The following is a 21,965-nucleotide window of genomic DNA, read 5'->3' as shown; positions in this document are numbered from 1 at the left end:
AAATGTCGTCCACTTATGTTAGTACCCTAACGACCCTGAGTTTATAAACGCGGATATCGACTCTGCCGCTCGAGCATGCTTTTGCGGCAGTCAATAGCGCGCTGGACTTCGGGCTATAATGTCCACGGTTCGAGACCTGCTCCCTGCTGTTTCAGTACAGTGAATTCATAACAACCTAACTATTACGAAACTTCTAATCGATCAAATAAGCCTCACGTAGCAACTGTTGTTGTTTAGAAAAATCGGGTTGATTCTAGCAGCGGTGCATTCTACATTGTTGGTAAAGCTTTGCCATTTTGAACAAATACGCCCCCTTGAGTTCTTCCGGGAATCAGGAGTCAGCTGACTAAGGGTCGTCACTAGTTACCACAGTCATAAACCCCGACTGTTTCAAAAATATATCTTCTTCAAATGTGATTATAAACCTAACCGTAACCACACTCATAAACCTAACCCTAAATTAATCCCCAAAAGCACATTTTTGTTTTTATAAAATGTTATGATATAGCCAATTTTGACTTTGTGGCTGTGGTAACTAGCGGAAAACACTGTCTAGAAAAAACTGATCAAGACAACAGTGCAACGTTATGGTAAGTTGTATTATTTCCTCTTTTCAAACGTATTCACTTGCTATCTCATCATTGCAATAACTGTTGGAGGTTATTCGCCGTTATAGTTACGGTTATAACGTCTTCGTCGTTACCTAGCTAAACATCCATGAGCTGACAGAGCCTGTTCGAGTAAACAACTACAGTGAAAGCTAGCTAAGCTAGTTTAGCTAATAAGCTAGCTATCCTGCTAACAAACTAACTTGACAGATGGGGGGTAGGCTAGCTACTGCACTTCCTGGTTAAATATTACTTAGGAAGCTACCTGGCTTGCTAACTTAAAGTTTTGCGAACGTACTAGCTAGTAGCAAGTCCAATGTCACATATATTATATTTACACTTTCGTCAAAGAAATTGTCTGTGGTTTCGTTCTAAGGAAGCCTTGCTAAATGCACAGTTCATGTTTACATCTTGCTTGGATGCATTACTCCATGCAGAACTGCTGAAGATAATCATACGTAACGTTACACTGGAAATTGACCAGCAGGAATACAAATCACAATACAATACTTTGCTTGGCCATTCAGAGAACAACCGCTTACTAACAAAAACGTCAAAAACCTATTGGACATGGTTCTACACTGAACAAAAATATAAACGCAACATGCAACTTTTTGTATTTTTACGAGTTACAGTTCATATAGTGAAATCAGTCAATTTCAAGAAATAAATTAGGACCTAATCTATGGATTTCACATGACTGGGAATACAGATATGCATTTGTTGGTCACAGATACCTCTAAAAACACATAAAGGTAGGGGTGTGAATAAGAACCAGTCAGTATCTGGTGTGACCACCATTTATTTGCCTCATGCAGCACGACACATCTCCACATCTCCTTTGCATAGATTTGATCGGGCTGTTGATTTGTGGCCTGTGGAATGTTGTCCCACTCCTCTTTAATGGTTGTGCGAAGTTGCTGGATATTGGCTGGGAACTGGAACACGGTGTCATACACGTCGATCCAGAGAATCCCAAACATGCTCAATGAGTGACATGTCTGGTGAGTATGCAGGCCATGGAAGAACTGGGACATTTTCAGCTTCCAGGAATTGTGTAGAGATTCTTGTGACATGGGGCCGTCCATTATCAAAAATCTTTGTCGACCGAGAGTCGTCTGTTCTTTCGACCAATCGATTGGTCAAAATTTTAAGACATGTATTTTTCCAACATCCTATGTGTTTTAAATCAACTATATGCACTGAGCTTGTCTGATGCTTTAAGCGCACTGTTTGATGAAATAATTAAGACACACGAATGACTAGATGGAGTCTGACCGCAATTGATTTGATTGTGCTCAGACTTGCTGTGTTAAAAAAATGACAGCGAGTGACTGTGTGACTAGCACCATTGTCTCTCTCTCCTCCCTGCTGCGGTGACCACCACAGAACATCAACAGTCTTTATCGCGCTGTCCATGTTGCTGAAGCTGTAACATAATTACAGCCATTTCTGACTGAAAAGTTCTGTTACCAAAATCCTTCATTTGTTTAGGAAAAACATTCCCGATTCCCTCAACCCTTGCTCTTTTTACTTGACACATGTATGCATAGCATGCACGTGAACAATAGGGAATGATCTATAGCATATCATAATCACATCAACAAATTGGTTATAACAAACGGCGAACACATGTGACAGCAAAATGGATGCAGAGGACGTGACAAATGAACTCGATGGCGGGTCATGTTTTGGAGGACGAATGACTCGACCTTCGCCTCCCGAGCCGTTGGGGAGTTCCAGCGATGACACAAGATCCAAACTGGGGAGAAAAATTAAAGCAGGATCAGTGTTCTGTAGATATGGAGGATTTATAAAGTCTGGCACATTTAGGCTATTGATTATAGACCTAATTAAGTTGGTTTCCTCGCTCCTCACTTTCCTTAGACAATTAAGGCAAGTGCTGTTTCCTCGTCTCCTCACTCCACTGCTGTCTCCGCCACATTGTTCTCAACACCAATATGCTGGTTAACTCTGCTATCATCCACATAGCAACATGGTCTAGGAAAAGGCTCCAATTCAACATGATGATGTTGATGTTTCAGAACTCTGGACAGTGACCGGTAACCAATACGGGAGAAAGCGTATTGGATAAAATACAATTTTTATTAGTGTTGCACCATTGTTCTTATGTAATGTAACCAGATAGAATTTCAGTAGCACATGTCTTAGTGATGGACTGTTCCATCCCCACGGCCTCCACAATGGATCAGTCCAATCAGACAGGCGGCAATCAGACCGGTTTCTTGTACACCATAAAATTAATTTTTTTGCTACTGCTCGACTAAATAAATCTTGGTCGACCAACAGCCTATCAACCAAACAATTGACCAGTCGACTAAATGGGGTCAGCCCTAATTATCATCCGGAAACATTAGGTGTTGGCGGTGGATTAATGGCATGACAATGGGCCTCAGGATCTCATCACGCTATCTCTGTGCATTCAAATTTCCATTGATAAAATGCAATTGTGCTCGTCTGTAGCTTATGCCAGCCTTGCCCATACCATAACCCCACTACCACCATGGAGCACTCGGTTCACAACGTTGAAATCAGAAAACCGCTCGCCCTCACGACACCATACACGCTGTCTGCCATCTGTCCTGGACAATTGAAACCGCTATTCACTTTTCCAGCGTCCCAGTGGCCATCAAACGTAAGCATTTTCCCACTGAAGTTGGTCACAACGCTGAACTGTAGTCAGGCAAGGCCCTGGTGAGGACAATGAGCAGTTGAGCTTTCCTGAGACGGATTTTGACGGTTTGTACAGAAATGATTCGGTTGCGCAAACCCACAGTTTCATCAGCTAGCAGGGTGGCTGGTCTCAGACCATCCCACAGGTGAAGAAACCAGATGTAGAGGTCCTTGGCTGGCGTGGTTACACGTGATCTGCGGTTCTGAGGCCGGTTGGACGTACTGACAAATTCTCAAAAATGACATTGTGGGCAGCTTATGGTAGAGAAATGAACATTCAATTCTCTGGCAACAGCTCTGGTGGACATTCCTGCAGTCTGCATGCCAATTGCACGCTCCCTCAACTTGAGACATCTGTCATTGGGTTGTGGGACAAAACTGCACATTTTAGAGTGGCCTTTTATTGTCCCCTGCACAAGGTGCACCTGTGTAATAGTCATGCTGTTTAATCAGCTTCTTGATATTCCATACCTGTCAGATGGATGGATTATCTGGGCAAAGGAGAAATACTAACTAACCGGGATGTAAACAAATTTGTGCATAAAATTTGAGAGAAATAAGCTTTTTTGTGCATATGGAAAATTTCTGTGATCTTTTATTTCAGCTCATGAAACATGGGACCAACACTTTATAGTATAATATGACTAACTAATCTGTTTTGCTCTACGACCCCCACAAGCCTCTTGGGACTCGTCTGAAGTCGGTACCGCCGATCTGCCTACTTCTGTCTGTAGCGTCTGAACAGTTTAGGGTACACACACATATGATCCCTCCATCGAAACGCGACTCACTAGACGTGTCTGTAGGCAGCCCGGTACCAGCCTGACTAGACGTGTCTGTAGGCAGCCTGGTACCAGCCTCACTAGACGTGTCTGTAGGCAGCCCGGTACCAGCCTCACTAGACGTGTCTGTAGGCAGCCCGGTACCATCCTCACTAGACGTGTCTGTAGGCAGCCCGGTACCAGCCTCACTAGACGTGTCTGTAAGCAGCCCAGTACCAGCCTCACTAGACGTGTCTGTAAGCAGCCCGGTACCAGCCTCACTAGACGTGTCTAGACGTGTCTGTAGGCAGCCTGGTGCCAGCCTGACTAGACGTGTCTGTAGGCAGCCCGGTACCAGCCTGACTAGACGTGTCTGTAAGCAGCCCGGTGCCAGCCTGACTAGACGTGTCTGTAAGCAGCCCGGTACCAGCCTGACTAGACGTGTCTGTAGGCAGCCCGGTACCAGCCTCACTAGACGTGTCTGTAAGCAGCCCGGTACCAGCCTCACTAGACGTGTCTGTAAGCAGCCCGGTACCAGCCTCACTAGACGTGTCTAGACGTGTCTGTAGGCAGTCTGGTACCAGCCTGACTAGACGTGTCTGTAAGCAGCCCGGTACCAGCCTCACTAGACGTGTCTGTAAGCAGCCCGGTACCAGCCTGACTAGACGTGTCTGTAAGCAGCCCGGTACCAGCCTGACTAGACGTGTCTGTAGGCAGCCCGGTACCAGCCTCACTAGACGTGTCTGTAAGCAGCCCGGTACCAGCCTCACTAGACGTGTCTGTAAGCAGCCCGGTACCAGCCTCACTAGACGTGTCTGTAAGCAGCCCGGTACCAGCCTCACTAGACGTGTCTGTAAGCAGCCCGGTACCAGCCTCACTAGACGTGTCTGTAAGCAGCCCGGTACCAGCCTCACTAGACGTGTCTGTAGGCAGCCTGGTGCCAGCCTGACTAGACGTGTCTGTAGGCAGCCTGGTACCAGCCTCACTAGACGTGTCTGTAAGCAGCCCGGTACCAGCCTGACTAGACGTGTCTGTAGGCAGCCCGGTACCAGCCTCACTAGACGTGTCTGTAGGCAGCCTGGTACCAGCCTGACTAGACGTGTCTGTAAGCAGCCTGGTACCAGCCTGACTAGACGTGTCTGTAGGCAGCCTGGTACCAGCCTGACTAGACGTGTCTGTAGGCAGCCTGGTACCAGGCTGACTAGACGTGTCTGTAGGCAGCCTGGTGCCAGCCTGACTAGACGTGTCTGTAGGCAGCCTGGTACCAGCCTGACTAGACGTGTCTGTAGGCAGCCTGGTGCCAGCCTGACTAGACGTGTCTGTAGGCAGCCTGGTGCCAGCCTGACTAGACGTGTCTGTAGGCAGCCCGGTGCCAGCCTGACTAGACGTGTCTGTAGGCAGCCCGGTACCAGCCTCACTAGACGTGTCTGTAAGCAGCCCGGTACCAGCCTCACTAGACGTGTCTGTAAGCATCCCGGTACCAGCCTCACTAGACGTGTCTGTAAGCAGCCCAGTACCAGCCTCACTAGACGTGTCTGTAAGCAGCCCGGTACCAGCCTCACTAGACGTGTCTGTAGGCAGCCCGGTACCAGCCTGACTAGACGTGTCTGTAAGCAGCCCAGTACCAGCCTCACTAGACGTGTCTGTAAGCAGCCCAGTACCAGCCTCACTAGACGTGTCTGTAAGCAGCCCGGTACCAGCCTGACTAGACGTGTCTGTAGGCAGCCTGGTGCCAGCCTGACTAGACGTGTCTGTAGGCAGCCTGGTACCAGCCTGACTAGACGTGTCTGCAAAAAATAAAATAAATAAGTGGTTAAATATTTGTTAAACAAATCCTAAAAAGTCCTCATCTGTCTTATTTCTCTCAGATATAGGACAGCCACTTCAAAACATACGTCCATTTGATTACCCCACACCGGCTTTATCACAGTTGCAACTGACAGTATTTTTCAGTTCCGAACCATTTCTGGCGGCCTTCCTCAAGTTTCCAAAAACGTACCAGAAGCGATGCATGTTAAAGTTCAGTCCGAACGTCTGGGCTCTTAAAAAAAAGTCCCCCTGGAAGAAGATGCCTCATCAATCGGTGCTAAAGGTCGTTGACCTCTATGAATGGGGCAGGCAAGGGGTTTACTAATAATAATAAAAGCTATTTGATTCAATTGTTTTTGTCTTTCCAGAGAGGTGAGGACTGGAATATGTGAACATTGTACAGTGCTGGTGATCTTTTTGATATATAACCCACCATTGAAGATGCCTGCGGTGTCCAGTGGGGTGAAGGACTTGTACCTCTCTACTAACCTGGGGGACCTCAACAAGAAAGCTGAAGTCAAGTCTGACAAAGTCAACACCAAGAGGTAAGCTATAGTTCTGGCATGGATGTCATTCAAATGGCACTTTTAAAATAATCACCTGAAAATTGGTGGTCTAAGTAAGGGTTTCCCTCACTTGATCCTGCCCCCCCCCCCCAGCACCACTCAGCAGATTCATATAATCAAAGCTTGGTGATGAGTTGGTTATTTGAATCAGCTGTGTAGCGATAAGGCAAAAACCAGGCCTGTTGTGAGCAGCCAGTGTCTGTATGGTCCTGGTAACAGGCCTGTTGTGAGCAGCCAGTGTCTGTATGGTCCTGGTAACAGGCCTGTTGTGGACAGCCAGTGTCTGTATGGTCCTGGTAACAGGCTGTTGTGAGCAGCCAGTGTCTGTATGGTCCTGGTAACAGGCTGTTGTGAGCAGCCAGTGTCTGTATGGTCCTGGTAACAGGCCTGTTGTGAGCAGCCAGTGTCTGTATGGTCCTGGTAACAGGCCTGTTGTGGACAGCCAGTGTATGTATGGTCCTGGTAACAGGCCTGTTGTGGACAGCCAGTGTATGTATGGTCCTGGTAACAGGCTAGTCTAGTGTTCAATTCTCCAGCTATGTCCAAGAGTGTACGGTAAATGTTCTATTGTGTTTTTGCAGCTATGTCCAGAGTGCCTGTAAGATCTTCAAGGCTGCGGAGGAGTGTCGTCTGGATGGAGACGAGGAGAGGGCCTATGTTCTCTACATGAAATACCTAACGGTTTATAATCTCATCAAGAAGAGGCCCGACTTCAAGCAGCAACAGGTACCAACCGTGGTCCATTAGTTCCCCCCCGTACCAAGATGTAGCCTTGTCGACAACAAGTGTTTCTTTATATGGACACGTTCAGGTTATAAACCCTCCCTGTTCTTCCATATGGTCCCTAGTGAATACGACACATGTTTTGCTACTCAAACCACAGAGAGGGTTCAAGCCATACGATATGTCTTAAAGGAGACTGGGAGCTCCCATCTCCCCATGTATTTTTCAGACTGTAGGAATGTAATGGGGAGACGTAGCATGTAGAGGGGAGAAGTAGTGGGTGAAGAGGGATTCAACCCCATGCCGACATGGGCTATGTGCTTGTAGACTGCAGAACTAGTGATGAGCCACACTCCCACACAGGACTGTTATGATACTGGCCATAGTGAGGGTTCCTACCGTGATGGCACGGTCTATTGATTTTCCGATTGGTTATAGAATAGTACTGTCTTAGTCGAAGTGGATGCTGCAGGTGTCACGTTAACCATCCATACTAAAGGTACTTTATTTTCGGTGACTTGTGAAATGTCATTCTGTTTGTCAAATGACACAGTGTATTGATTTTGGCTAGCTGTTTCTTCTGTTGTTGAGACCTCTGTCATCTGAAGCAGCTTTCCTCTCTGTTGTTCCAGGAGTTTTTCCTGTCCCTGCTGGGGCCCAACAGCTTTAAAAAAGCCATAGAAGAAGCCGAGAAGCTCTCTGAAAGCCTTAAACTCAGGTGGGTGCCCTGGCTTCTATGTTGTCGTCGGCATTTATTCACAGACATTACGTTCACTTTGTGCACTTTGTACTGGATGTTACTAAATCAACTGGTATTCTGTTGGCATAGGTTTTAGCTGCACTTCAATAGCCCTGAATGGTTGAAGGAGACCATTGACTTTGCCAAAGACGGAGATACGTTGATTTGAAGCTATAGAATCTCAGTCTAATGTTTCTACAGGTTACTGTTTCTGTTTTCCTGTGTGTGTGTTTAGATACGAGGAAGTCGAGGTTCGCAAAAAACTTGAGGAGAAAGAGAGACAAGAGGAGAAGAAGAAGAGGGGGGATAAGACAGAGAAAGATGGAGGGAGGGCATCTCCAAAAGGAGGGAAAGAGATCAAGAAGGTAGGTTCCTAAATGACGACGAGGACACAACAGCTCTGACGAAGGCTGTAAGGTCGATACGTAAACTCAGATAAGCAAGTGGTGCTGGAAAAGGACACGTCTGGGTTTGTCTTTTCTGTTAGGTCGTGATATAATCATTCCCACGAACATGAAACGAGTATGTTCACACATCTGAGTGTTTTTCCTGTGCAGATGAAAGTGGATCAATTTATTAATTTAAAAACAAAGTTTGGACCCAAAGGTTAATGTTTATTACACTGTAATAAATAGATTGTAATCCGCTTGAATTAACTCCAGGAATGTGTTCAATTGTTAACTTCTTACGGCTGATATCGGCTGGGATTCCCTTAACGGGATCGACTTGACAACAGCCAGTGAAGTGCAGGGCGCCAAATTCAAACAACAGAAATCTCATAATTAACATTCCTCAAACATACAAGTATTTTACACCATTTTAAAGATAAACTTGTTGTTAATCCCACCACAGTGTCCGATTTCAAAAAAGTTTTACGACGAAAGCACACGATCTGATTATGTTAGGTCAGTACCTAGTCACAGAAAAACAGCCATCACAAAAAGCAGAAATAGAGAAAATTAATCACTAACCTTTGATGCTCTTCATCAGATGACACTCATAGGACTTCGTGTTACACAATACATGTATGTTTTGTTCGATAAAGTTCATATTTATATCCAAAAATCTTATTTTACATTGGCGCGTTATGGTCAGTAATGCTTTGCCTCCAAAACATCCGGTGATTTTGCAGAGAGCCACATCAATTTACAGAAATACTCATCATAAACTTTGATAAAAGATACAAGTGTTATGCACAGAATTAAATATATACTTTTCCTTAATGCAACCGCTGTGTCAGATTTCTTAAAAAACTTTACGGAAAAAGCACACCATGCAATAATCTGAGTATTGCGCTCAGACACAAAAACAAGCCATACAGGTACCCACCATGTTGTGGAGTCAACAGAAGTCAGAAATAGCATTATAAATATTCACTTACCTTTGATGATCTTCATCAGAATGCCCTCCCAGGAATCCCAGTTCCACAATAAATGTTTGTTTTGTTCGAGAAAGTCCATCATTTATGTCCAAATATCTCCTTTTTGTTCACGCGTTTAGTTCAAAAATCCAAATTCATGACGAGCAGGCCAGATGAAAAGTCTAAAAATTCCATTACAGTTCGTAGAAACATGTCAAACGATGTATAGAATCAATCTTTAGGATGTTTTTAACATAAATCTTCAATAATGTTTCAACTTTAGAAACGAAAAGGAACGCAGCTACGTCTCACGGGGGCGCGCCTGAGAGAGCTCATGGCACTCTGCCAGACACCTGGTTGAAAGAGCTTTCATTCCCTCATCCTTCACAGTAGAAGCCTGAAACAAGGTTCTAAAGACTGTTGACATCTAGTGGAAGCCTTAGGAAGTGCAATATGACCCCATAGACACTTTATATTGGATAGGCAAACATACAAACCTCAGATTTCCCACTTCCTGGTTGGATTTTTTCTCAGGTTTTTGCCTGCCATATGAATTCTATTATACTCACAGACATCATTCAAACAGTTTTAGAAACTTCAGAGTGTTTTCTATCCAAATCTACTAATAATATGCATATCTTAGCTTCTGGGCCTGAGTAGCAGGCAGTTTACTCTGGGCACCTTATTCATCCAAGCTACTCAATTCTGCCCCCAGCCATAAGAAGTTAAATATAAATGCATATGATATTAACACCTGAAGGACGCCTTAACAAATCAGAGTTTAGTGAAAGCCTGGTGAAGCATGTTTCTGTTCTGTGTGTTATTGAGGTGAACGTTTACATCCTCCTGTCAGCACCAGTTGTGGTGGACACCAGTTGTCGACACCACCCCTGTCGACACCACCCCTGTCAGCACCAGTTGTGGTTTACACCAGTTGTCGACACTGCCCCTGTCGACACCACCCCTGTTAGCACCAGTTGTCGACACCACCCCTGTCAACACCACCCCTGTCAGCACCAGTTGTTGTGGTTGAGAGTTGGTCCTTTAAGATGGGGGGGTCTCAGTTGTAATGTTCTGTGTTCTAGGTAAAAGAGCAGAAGGAGTTGAAAAATGGACCTTCAAAAGGTAAGGATGGTGACCAGCAAACTGACTCAAACGCTTTTTTTTTAAAGTTTAAGAATTTGAGGTTAAACTCCCTCCCTCCCTCCGTACCTACCTACCTCCCTCCCTCCCTCCGTACCTACCTCCCTCCCTCCCTCCCTCCGTACCTACCTCCCTCCCTCCCTCCCTCCGTACCTACCTCCCTCCCTCCCTCCCTCCGTACCTACCTCCCTCCCTCCGTACCTACCTACCTCCCTCCCTCCCTCCGTACCTACCTACCTCCCTCCCTATCTCTGTACCTCCCTCCCTACCTCCCTCTGTACCTCCCTCCCTCCGTACCTACCTCCCTAGCTGCGGTGCCAGCAGGAGGGATAACAGCAGAGGGGTTGTTCAAGATGATGAGGGACCAGGCCATTACGGTCATTGTGATGGACGCTCGCTGCCTCCGAGACTTCCAGGACTCACAGATCCAGGTCCCCACCCAGACTGTCATCAGTGTCCCAGAGGAGGCTATCAACCCTGGGTACGGAGGGAGCAATGGATGGAGGGTTGTTACATGTATGGTTGATCCAGGTCTCCACTCTGAGCATACCCAAATAAATGTATTAAAAAAATACTAAAAATCACTACGGGCTACAAGCTGTCTTCTCTGGGGCCACATTCAGCCCGTGGGCCGTGTGTTGTGCACCCCTGCTCAAGGGTAACGGGTCATTATTCTGTTCCCACAGCATCACAGTGAACCAGATAGAGGCCAATCTACCTGCTGCATCCAGAGAGACGTGGAAGAGACGGGGGTTCGTAGATTACATCGTCCTACTGGACTGGTTCAGCTCTGTTACTGACCTCAAACTGGGAACCACCTTACAAAGCCTCAAAGATGCTCTCTACAAGGTAACATAACATAGGAATGTGTGTTCCCTGCAATGCTTCCTCAGTCAGTGTGTTTCCATTGAGGTAGTGTGTGTTTCCTCAGTCAGTGTGTTTCCATTGATGTAATGTGTGTTTCCTCAGTCAGTGTGTTTCCATTGAGGTAATGTGTGTTTCCTCAGTCAGTGTGTTTCATTGAGGTAATGTGTGTTTCCATTGAGGTAATGTGTGTTTCCATTGAGGTAATGTGTGTTTCCTCAGTCAGTGTGTTTCCTCAGTCAGTGTGTTTCCATTGAGGTAATGTGTGTTTCCTCAGTCAGTGTGTTTCCATTGAGGTAGTGTGTGTTTCCTCAGTCAGTGTGTTTCCATTGAGGTAGTGTGTGTTTCCTCAGTCAGTGTGTTTCATTGAGGTAATGTGTGTTTCCTCAGTCAGTGTGTTTCCATTGAGGTAGTGTGTGTTTCCTCAGTCAGTGTGTTTCATTGAGGTAATGTGTGTTTCCTCAGTCAGTGTGTTTCCATTGAGGTAGTGTGTGTTTCCTCAGTCAGTGTGTTTCCATTGAGGTAATGTGTGTTTCCATTGAGGTAGTGTGTGTTTCCTCAGTCAGTGTGTTTCCATTGAGGTAATGTGTGTTTCCATTGAGGTAATGTGTGTTTCCTCAGTCACTGTGTTTCATTGAGGTAATGTGTGTTTCCATTGAGGTAATGTGTTTCCTCAGTCAGTGTGTTTCATTGAGGTAATGTGTGTTTCCTCAGTCAGTGTGTTTCATTGAGGTAATGTGTGTTTCCATTGAGGTAATGTGTGTTTCCATTGAGGTAATGTGTGTTTCCATTCAGGTAATGTGTTTCCTCAGTCAGTGTGTTTCATTGAGGTAATGTGTGTTTCCATTGAGGTAATGTGTTTCCTCAGTCAGTGTGTTTCATTGAGGTAATGTGTGTTTCCATTGAGGTAATGTGTGTTTCCATTGAGGTAATGCGTTTCCTCAGTCAGTGTGTTTCATTGAGGTAATGTGTGTTTCCATTGAGGTAATGCGTTTCCTCAGTCAGTGTGTTTCATTGAGGTAATGTGTGCTTCACAGTGGGACAGTACCACTATCCTGCGTAGTGAGCCCATGGTCCTGGAGGGAGGCTATGAGAGCTGGCTCCTCTTCTACCCCATGTACACATCCAACGCCAAAGTCAGACCGCCCCGAACACACAGCTACAGCACCCTTCCACAGCGTGAGTACCCCTAACCTTAACCCTCACCCTAACCCCCCGAACACACAGCTACAGCACCCTCCCACAGCGTGAGTACCCCTAACCTTAACCCTCACCCTAACCCCCCGAACACACAGCTACAGCACCCTTCCACACGGTGAGTACCCCTAACCTTAACCCTCACCCTAACCCCCCGAACACACAGCTACAGCACCCTTCCACAGCGTGAGTACCCCTAACCTTAACCCTCACCCTAACCCCCCGAACACACAGCTACAGCACCCTCCCACAGCGTGAGTACCCCTAACCTTAACCCTCACACTAACCCCCCGAACACACAGCTACAGCACCCTCCCACAGCGTGAGTACCCCTAACCTTAACCTTAACCCTCACCCTAACCCCCCCGAACACACAGCTACAGCACCCTCCCACAGCGTGAGGACCCCTAACCTTGACCCTCACCCTAACCCCCCGAACACACAACTACAGCACCCTCCCACAGCGTGAGTACCCCTAACCTGACCCTCACCCTAACCCCCCGAACACACAACTATAACACCCTCCCACAGCGTGAGTACCCCTAACCTTGACCTTCACCCTAACCCCCTCGAACACACAACTATAACACCCTCCCACAGCGGACCACATTCACACATTTCTGTCTGTACCCGAAACACACCACAGCACTGAGCTATTCGCCGTTCAAGCAAGAAATACAGCCGGTAGGACTCTGCCTGCAGAAAAACAGCCGGTATGACTCTGCCTGCAGAAATACAGCCGGTATGACTCTGCCTGCAGAAATACAGCCGGTATGACTCTGCCTTCAGAAATACAGCCGGTAGGACTCTGCAGAAATACAGCCGGTATGACTCTGCCTGCAGAAATACAGCCGGTATGACTCTGCAGAAATACAGCCGGTAGGACTCTGCAGAAATACAGCCGGTAGGACTCTGCAGAAATACAGCCGGTAGGACTCTGCCTTCAGAAATACAGCCGGTAGGACTCTGCCTTCAGAAATACAGCCGGTAGGACTCTGCAGAAATACAGCCGGTATGACTCTGCCTGCAGAAATACAGCCGGTATGACTCTGCCTGCAGAAATACAGCCGGTAGGACTCTGCCTGCAGAAATACAGCCGGTATGACTCTGCCTGCAGAAATACAGCCGGTAGGACTCTGCCTGCAGAAATACAGCCGGTAGGACTCTGCCTGCAGAAATACAGCCGGTAGGACTCTGCCTGCAGAAATACAGCCGGTAGGACTCTGCCTGCAGAAATACAGCCGGTAGGACTCTGCCTGCAGAAATACAGCCGGTAGGACTCTGCCTGCAGAAATACAGCCGGTAGGACTCTGCCTTCAGAAATACAGCCGGTAGGACTCTGCCTTCAGAAATACAGCCGGTAGGACTCTGCCTGCAGAAATACAGCCGGTAGGACTCTGCCTGCAGAAATACAGCCGGTATGACTCTGCCTGCAGAAATACAGCCGGTAGGACTCTGCCTTCAGAAATACAGCCGGTAGGACTCTGCCTTCAGAAATACAGCCGGTAGGACTCTGCCTTCAGAAATACAGCCGGTAGGACTCTGCAGAAATACAGCCGGTAGGACTCTGCCTTCAGAAATACAGCCGGTAGGACTCTGCCTTCAGAAATACAGCCGGTAGGACTCTGCAGAAATACAGCCGGTATGACTCTGCCTGCAGAAATACAGCCGGTAGGACTCTGCAGAAGTACAGCCGGTATGACTCTGCAGAAGTACAGCCGGTATGACTCTGCAGAAATACAGCCGGTATGACTCTGCCTGCAGAAGTACAGCCGGTATGACTCTGCCTGCAGAAATACAGCCGGTATGACTCTGCCTGCAGAAATACAGCCGGTATGACTCTGCCTGCAGAAATACAGCCGGTATGACTCTGCCTGCAGAAATACAGCCGGTATGACTCTGCCTGCAGAAATACAGCCGGTATGACGCTGCCTGCAGAAATACAGCCGTTAGGACTCTGCCTGCAGAAATACAGCCGGTAGGACTCTGCCTGCAGAAATACAGCCGGTATGACTCTGCCTGCAGAAATACAGCCGGTAGGACTCTGCAGAAATACAGCCGGTAGGACTCTGCAGAAATACAGCCGGTAGGACTCTGCCTGCAGAAATACAGCCGGTAGGACTCTGCCTGCAGAAATACAGCCGGTAGGACTCTGCCTGCAGAAATACAGCCGGTAGGACTCTGCCTGCAGAAATACAGCCGGTAGGACTCTGCCTGCAGAAATACAGCCGGTAGGACTCTGCCTGCAGAAATACAGCCGGTAGGACTCTGCCTGCAGAAATACAGCCGGTATGACTCTGCCTGCAGAAATACAGCCGGTATGACTCTGCAGAAATACAGCCGGTATGACTCTGCCTGCAGAAATACAGCCGGTATGACTCTGCAGAAATGCAGCCGGTAGGACTCTGCCTGCAGAAATACAGCCGGTATGACGCTGCCTGCAGAAATACAGCCGGTATGACTCTGCCTGCAGAAGTACAGCCGGTATGACGCTGCCTGCAGAAATACAGCCGGTATGACTCTGCCTTCAGAAGTACAGCCGGTATGACGCTGCCTGCAGAAGTACAGCCGGTATGACGCTGCCTGCAGAAATACAGCCGGTAGGACTCTGCCTGCAGAAGTACAGCCGGTATGACTCTGCAGAAATACAGCCGGTATGACTCTGCAGAAATACAGCCGGTATGACGCTGCCTGCAGAAATACAGCCGGTATGACTCTGCAGAAATACAGCCGGTATGACTCTGCAGAAGTACAGCCGGTATGACGCTGCCTGCAGAAGTACAGCCGGTATGACTCTGCAGAAATACAGCCGGTATGACTCTGCAGAAGTACAGCCGGTATGACGCTGCCTGCAGAAATACAGCCGGTATGACTCTGCAGAAATACAGCCGGTATGACTCTGCAGAAATACAGCCGGTATGACGCTGCCTGCAGAAATACAGCCGGTATGACTCTGCAGAAATACAGCCGGTATGACGCTGCCTGCAGAAATACAGCCGGTATGACTCTGCAGAAATACAGCCGGTATGACTCTGCCTGCAGAAGTACAGCCGGTATGACTCTGCAGAAATACAGCCGGTATGACGCTGCCTGCAGAAGTACAGCCGGTATGACGCTGCCTGCAGAAATACAGCCGGTAGGACTCTGCCTGCAGAAATACAGCCGGTAGGACTCTGCCTGCAGAAATACAGCCGGTAGGACTCTGCCTGCAGAAATACAGCCGGTATGACTCTGCCTGCAGAAATACAGCCGGTATGACTCTGCAGAAATACAGCCGGTAGGACTCTGCCTGCAGAAGTACAGCCGGTATGACTCTGCAGAAATACAGCCGGTATGACTCTGCCTGCAGAAATACAGCCGGTATGACTCTGCAGAAATACAGCCAGTATGACTCTGCAGAAATACAGCCGGTAGGACTCTGCCTGCAGAAATACAGGCGGTATGACTCTGCAGAAATACAGCCGGTATGACGCTGCCTGCAGAAGTACAGCCGGTATGACTCTGCAGAAATACAGCCAGTATGACTCTGCAGAAATACAGCCGGTAGGACTCTGCCTGTAGAAATACAGCCGGTATGACTCTGCAGAAATACAGCCGGTAGGACTCTGCAGAAATACAGCCGGTAGGACTCTGCAGAAATACAGCCGGTAGGACTCTGCCTGCAGAAATACAGCCGGTAGGACTCTGCCTGCAGAAATACAGCCGGTATGACTCTGCCTGCAGAAATACAGCCGGTAGGACTCTGCAGAAATACAGCCGGTAGGACTCTGCAGAAATACAGCCGGTATGACTGCAGAAATACAGCCGGTAGGACTCTGCCTGCAGAAATACAGCCGGTAGGACTCTGCAGAAATACAGCCGGTAGGACTCTGCCTGCAGAAATACAGCCGGTAGGACTCTGCCTGCAGAAATACAGCCGGTAGGACTCTGCCTGCAGAAATACAGCCGGTAGGACTCTGCCTGCAGAAATACAGCCGGTATGACTCTGCCTGCAGAAATACAGCCGGTAGGACTCTGCAGAAATACAGCCGGTATGACTCTGCAGAAATACAGCCGGTAGGACTCTGCCTGCAGAAATACAGCCGGTAGGACTCTGCCTGCAGAAATACAGCCGGTAGGACTCTGCCTGCAGAAATACAGCCGGTAGGACTCTGCCTGCAGAAATACAGCCGGTATGACTCTGCCTGCAGAAATACAGCCGGTATGACTCTGCCTGCAGAAATACAGCCGGTATGACTCTGCCTGCAGAAATACAGCCGGTATGACTCTGCCTGCAGAAATACAGCCGGTATGACTCTGCAGAAATACAGCCGGTATGACTCTGCCTGCAGAAATACAGCCGGTATGACTCTGCCTGCAGAAATACAGCCGGTATGACTCTGCCTGCAGAAATACAGCCGGTATGACTCTGCCTGCAGAAATACAGCCGGTATGACTCTGCAGAAATACAGCCGGTATGACTCTGCCTGCAGAAATACAGCCGGTATGACTCTGCAGAAATGCAGCCGGTAGGACTCTGCCTGCAGAAATACAGCCGGTAGGACTCTGCCTGCAGAAATACAGCCGGTATGACTCTGCCTGCAGAAATACAGCCGGTATGACTCTGCCTGAAGAAATACAGCCGGTATGACTCTGCCTGCAGAAATACAGCCGGTATGACTCTGCCTGCAGAAATACAGCCGGTATGACTGCAGAAATACAGCCGGTATGACTCTGCAGAAATACAGCCGGTATGACTCTGCCTGCTTGAACGGTGACTAGCTCAGAGACACATGAAACCATGACATGACCCCAGGAATCGATAGAACAGCAGTCATAGATTCCCAAATAGGATGTAACATTCAAAATGAGTCAATCGTTCCTTTTTAAGTGTCTGTGCTACTTCAGCATGGTTCCATGTAGTGTTGATGAGTTGATCCCACATTGTGTCAGTTAGATCCGTCTTAACATGGTGTTCAACTTTGAGATCTCATTCACCCAGGGTAGGGTAGTAGTGTGTGTGTGTGTGTGTGTGTGTGTGTGTGTGTGTGTGTGTGTGTGTGTGTGTGTGTGTGTGTGTGTGTGTGTGTGTGTGTGTGTGTGTGTGTGTGTGTGTGTGTGTGTGTGTGTGTGTGTACAGGGGGAAGAAAGAGTATGTGAACCCTTTGGAAAACCTGGATTTCTGCTTAAATTGGTCATATAATTTGAACTGATCTTCATCTGAGTCACAACAAATAGACAAACACAGTGTGCTTAAACTAATAACACACAAATTCATGTCATTTTCATGCCATTTCCAGCTACAATAGTCATTTACAACATTGACAATGTCTACACTGTATTTCCGATCAATTTGATGTTATTTTAATGGACAAAAAGTAGCTTTTCTTCCAAAAACAAGGACATTTCTAAGTGACATCAAACTTTTGAACGATAGTGTACATATTCTCATTCACCCCTTTAGATTGTGTATTAGGTAGTTGTTGTGGAATTGTTAGATGACTTGTTAGATATTACTGCACTGTCGGAACTCGAAGCACAAGCATTTCGCTACACTCGCATTAACATCTGTTAACCATGTGTATGTGACCATTAACATCTGTTAACCATGTGTATGTGACCATTAACATCTGTTAACCATGTGTCTGTGACCATTAGCATCTGCTAACCATGTGACCAATAACATCTGCTAACCATGTGTATGTGACAAATAACATCTGTTAACCATGTGTCTGTGACCAATAACATCTGTTAACCATGTGTCTGTGACCAATAACATCTGTTAACCATGTGTATGTGACCAATAACATCTGTTAACCATGTGTATGTGACCAATAACATCTGTTAACCATGTGTATGTGACCAATAACATCTGTTAACCATGTGTCTGTGACCAATAACATCTGTTAACCATGTGTATGTGACCAATAACATCTGTTAACCATGTGTATGTGACCAATAACATCTGTTAACCATGTGTATGTGACCAATAACATCTGTTAACCATGTGTCTGTGACCAATAACATCTGTTAACCATGTGTATGTGACCAATAACATCTGCTGACCATGTGTATGTGACCAATAACATGTGATTTAGTTGAGACCTCTGTTGGATTAGTTAGTGAGCCATGACTTCAGTAACTACTTCAGCTACTTATTGTAGCATTACTTGTTCATGTTTTCTGTTGAGCAGTGAACTTCAACTACCCGTCACTGGAGGAGCCCAAACCTCCAACCCCCCCTCCCCTCGAGCCGGACCCTGAACCCCAGGCTGCCCCTGCATCCCTGGGTAGTGTACAGGTGAACGGTGCCCCCCTGGAGGATCTGACCCCCTCCCACCCTGAGACCCCCTCCACATGGACGGAGGCAGACGTCACAGACTCCCCCCACACAGGGTTCACTCACCCTGGAGTAGACCACAGCAAGAAGGACCCTGGAGCCGGTCCAGGGACTCCCAGACAGCCTGGAGGGACAGCCAAGCACATCCCACAGGTAACTGCACGAACTCATGCATTTGTTTGTTTTTTATCATTCATTCAATAAATATTTAGCTCTTAAATATATATAAAAGGATAGTTTACCAAAATCACAAGATGACATTGGTTTCATTACCCTATAAGCAGTCTATGGACAAGGTATGACAGCAATCCACGGTTTGGTTTCAAGTCATGGTATCCTTTATTTCAATTTTTCACACATGTCCAAAGCATCTATAAGTAACTTTTTGATGAGCTACACAATCAATTTGAGATACTTTAGGTTGATTTGGACATGATGTGTGAAATGGTCATGTATTAGGTAGTAATGATTGATTCACTTGCAATGGATTTGTGACACAAATCATAAAACGAAAGCGTTTGAAAACAGTGCCAGGGAAACTAAACTAAATCATGGATCGCTCTCATACCTTTATAGACTGCTTACAGGGTAAGGAAACCAGTTGTCATGTGGGTAAACTATCCCTTCAAATATATTTCAAGAGAACATCACAATGAGATATTGGTATCATTTTCCGAGTTCTCAATAGTTAAGAAAGACTGTGTTAATGTCACCACTTTCATTTCTGCTTTTTATTGTTCTTCAAATGTCTAATTAAAAGCTTAATCATCCCTGTTTGTTACCCCCCTCCTCCCGTTCCTCGCTTCCCCAGATCGACCGTACCAAGAAGCCATCAGTCAGAGTCTCAGACGGGTCTAAACCACCCCTGGACGCCCTCCCCAGGGACCTGCCCCCCTCCTCCCAGAATGGCCCGTCTGTACCCCAACCCAACCGCTCGGTCAAACCGGCCTTTGACCCGTCGGTCCCGCTGACGGACGAGGAGCGCGGTCAGATCCACACGGAGACGGCTGCTCTGATGGAGAAGGCCCGGAGAGAGCAGGACCAACGCACACAGGAGGAGTGGAGAGAGAGGGAACGCCGGGAGAACCAGGAGAAGGATAATGAGGAGACGGAGAAGAAGAAGAGGAAGGAGGAAGAGAACAGGACTCAGGAGAGGAAGAGGTTGGAGAGACAGAAGGCAGAGGAGGAGAACGGGGTTGGGGAGGAGCAAAGGGAGGATACGCCAACAAACGGTGCTTCTCTGGACTCGCCAGCTCCCAGCCGTGTCATCACTGAGATTAAGGTCAGTGTCTTTGTCTATCTGTGGCTGCGTTCCGATTCTCTACCCTTCTCATAGAAGGCGTTCACGAGGAGGGAGTTTCCACCATCTTCCTCACACCAGTCCTTTTAAAACCATGAGGAGTGAACACTTTGAGATAATTATTTTATACATTTTTTATTATATAGTTTTTTCTCCCCAATTGGGAGTTAGTCTTGTCTCATCGCTGCAACTCCTGTGCGTCCTCCGAAACACAACCAAGCCGCACTGATTCCTGACACAATGTCCGCTTAACCTGGAAGCCAGCCGTACCAATGTGTCGGAGGAAACACCGTACACCTGGTGACCGTGTCAGTGTGCACTGTGCCCGGCCCGCCACCAGAGTCGCTAGTGCGCGATGGCCAAACCCTCCCCTAACCCGGACGACGCTGGGCCAGTTGTTCTCCCGGTCGTGGCCGGCTGCGACTGAGCCTGGATTCAAACCCAGAATCTCAAGTGGCACAGCTAGCACTGCGTTGCAGTGCCTTAGACCACTGTTATTAGTCTGTCACCTTTATTTATACAGGTACGTCAATTCATTTCTTATTTACAATGATGACCTGTCAAACACGTCAATACACAACAATTACTCTATACACATCTATATACACATCAATTACACTATACACATCTGATCTCAGCAAAAAAAGAAACGACCTCTCACTGTCAACTGCGTTTATTTTCATCAAACTTAACATGTGTAAATATTTGTATGAACATAACAAGATTCAACAACTGAGATTTAAACTGAAAAAGTTCCACAGACATGTGACTAACAGAAATGGAATAATGTGTCCCTGAACAAAGGGGAGTCAAAATCAAAAGTAACAGTCAGTATCTGGTGTGGCCACCAGCTGCATTAATAAGTAGTGCAGTGCATCCCCTCCTCATGGACTGCACCAGATTTGCCAGTTCTTGCTGTGAGATGTTACCCTACTCTTCCACCAAGGCACCTGCAAGTTCCCGGACATTTCTGGGGGGAATGGCCCTATCCCTCACCCTCCGATCCAACAGGTCCCAGACGTGCTCAATGGGATTGAAATCCGGGCTCTTCGCTGGCCATGGCAGAACACTGACATTCCTGTCTTGCAGAAAATCACGCACAAAACGAGCAGTATGGCTGGTGGCATTGTCATGCTGTAGGGTCATGTCAGGATGAGCCTGCAGGAAGGGTACCACATGAGGGAGGAGGATGTCTTCCCTGTAACGCACAGCAATGAGATTGCCTGTGATGACAACAAGCTCAGTCCGATGATGCTGTGACGCACCGCCCCAGACCATGACGGACACTCCACCTCTAAATTGATCCCGCTCCAGAGTACAGGCCTCGGTGTAACGCTCATTCCTTCTACGATAAACGCGAATCCGCTCACCCCTGGTGAGTCAAAATCAGGACTCGTCAGTGAGAGCACTTTTTGCCAGTCCTGTCTCGTCCAGCGACGGTGGGTTTGTGTCCATAGGAAACGTTGTTGCCAGTTATGTCTGGTGAGGACCTGCCTTACAACAGGCCTACAAGTCCTCAGTCCAGCCTCTCTCAGCCTATTGCAGATAGTCTGAGTACTGATGGGGGGATTGTGCGTTCCTGGTGTAACTTGGGCAGTTGTTGTTGCCATCCTGTACCTGTCCCGCAGGTGTGATGTTTGGATGTACCGATCCTGTGCAGGTGTTAGTCCTCGCAGTGGCAGACCACGCGTAACATCAGCTTTCCGTCCTGTCTCCCTGTAGCGCTGTCTTAGGCCTCTCACAGTACCGACAATTTATTGCCCTGGCCACATGTGCAGTCCTCATGCCTCCTTACAGCATGCCTAAGGCACGTTCACGCAGATGAGCATTGACCCTGGGCATCTTTCTTTTGGTGTTTTTCAGTCAGTAGAAAGGCCTCTTT

At 47.4% G+C, this 21,965-nt stretch overlaps 1 protein-coding gene across 2 annotated transcripts in view; it reads left to right on the top strand.

Moving 5' to 3' along the window:
- The first annotated feature begins 324 nt into the window (after positions 1-324).
- The window catches only part of LOC129834903 (ubiquitin carboxyl-terminal hydrolase 8-like), a 40,670-nt gene continuing 19,029 nt past the window's right edge, over positions 325-21,965 (top strand). The window contains exons 1-11 of one of the 2 annotated variants that reach the window (XM_055900273.1): positions 325-590; positions 6,241-6,417; positions 7,020-7,164; positions 7,794-7,879; positions 8,136-8,265; positions 10,346-10,385; positions 10,713-10,884; positions 11,090-11,252; positions 12,305-12,446; positions 18,638-18,936; positions 19,595-20,065. In XM_055900273.1, coding sequence (XP_055756248.1) covers positions 6,314-6,417; positions 7,020-7,164; positions 7,794-7,879; positions 8,136-8,265; positions 10,346-10,385; positions 10,713-10,884; positions 11,090-11,252; positions 12,305-12,446; positions 18,638-18,936; positions 19,595-20,065 — 1,752 coding nt within the window. In that variant the 5' untranslated portion in view covers positions 325-590; positions 6,241-6,313. The remainder of the gene's footprint in view (positions 591-6,240; positions 6,418-7,019; positions 7,165-7,793; positions 7,880-8,135; positions 8,266-10,345; positions 10,386-10,712; positions 10,885-11,089; positions 11,253-12,304; positions 12,447-18,637; positions 18,937-19,594; positions 20,066-21,965) is intronic. The other variant, XM_055900274.1, reaches the window with a different exon arrangement.

This window comes from Salvelinus fontinalis, chromosome 35, assembly GCF_029448725.1.
Source record: "Salvelinus fontinalis isolate EN_2023a chromosome 35, ASM2944872v1, whole genome shotgun sequence".
NCBI lineage: Eukaryota > Metazoa > Chordata > Actinopteri > Salmoniformes > Salmonidae > Salvelinus > Salvelinus fontinalis.
This window is presented reverse-complemented; position numbering and strand designations above follow the sequence as displayed.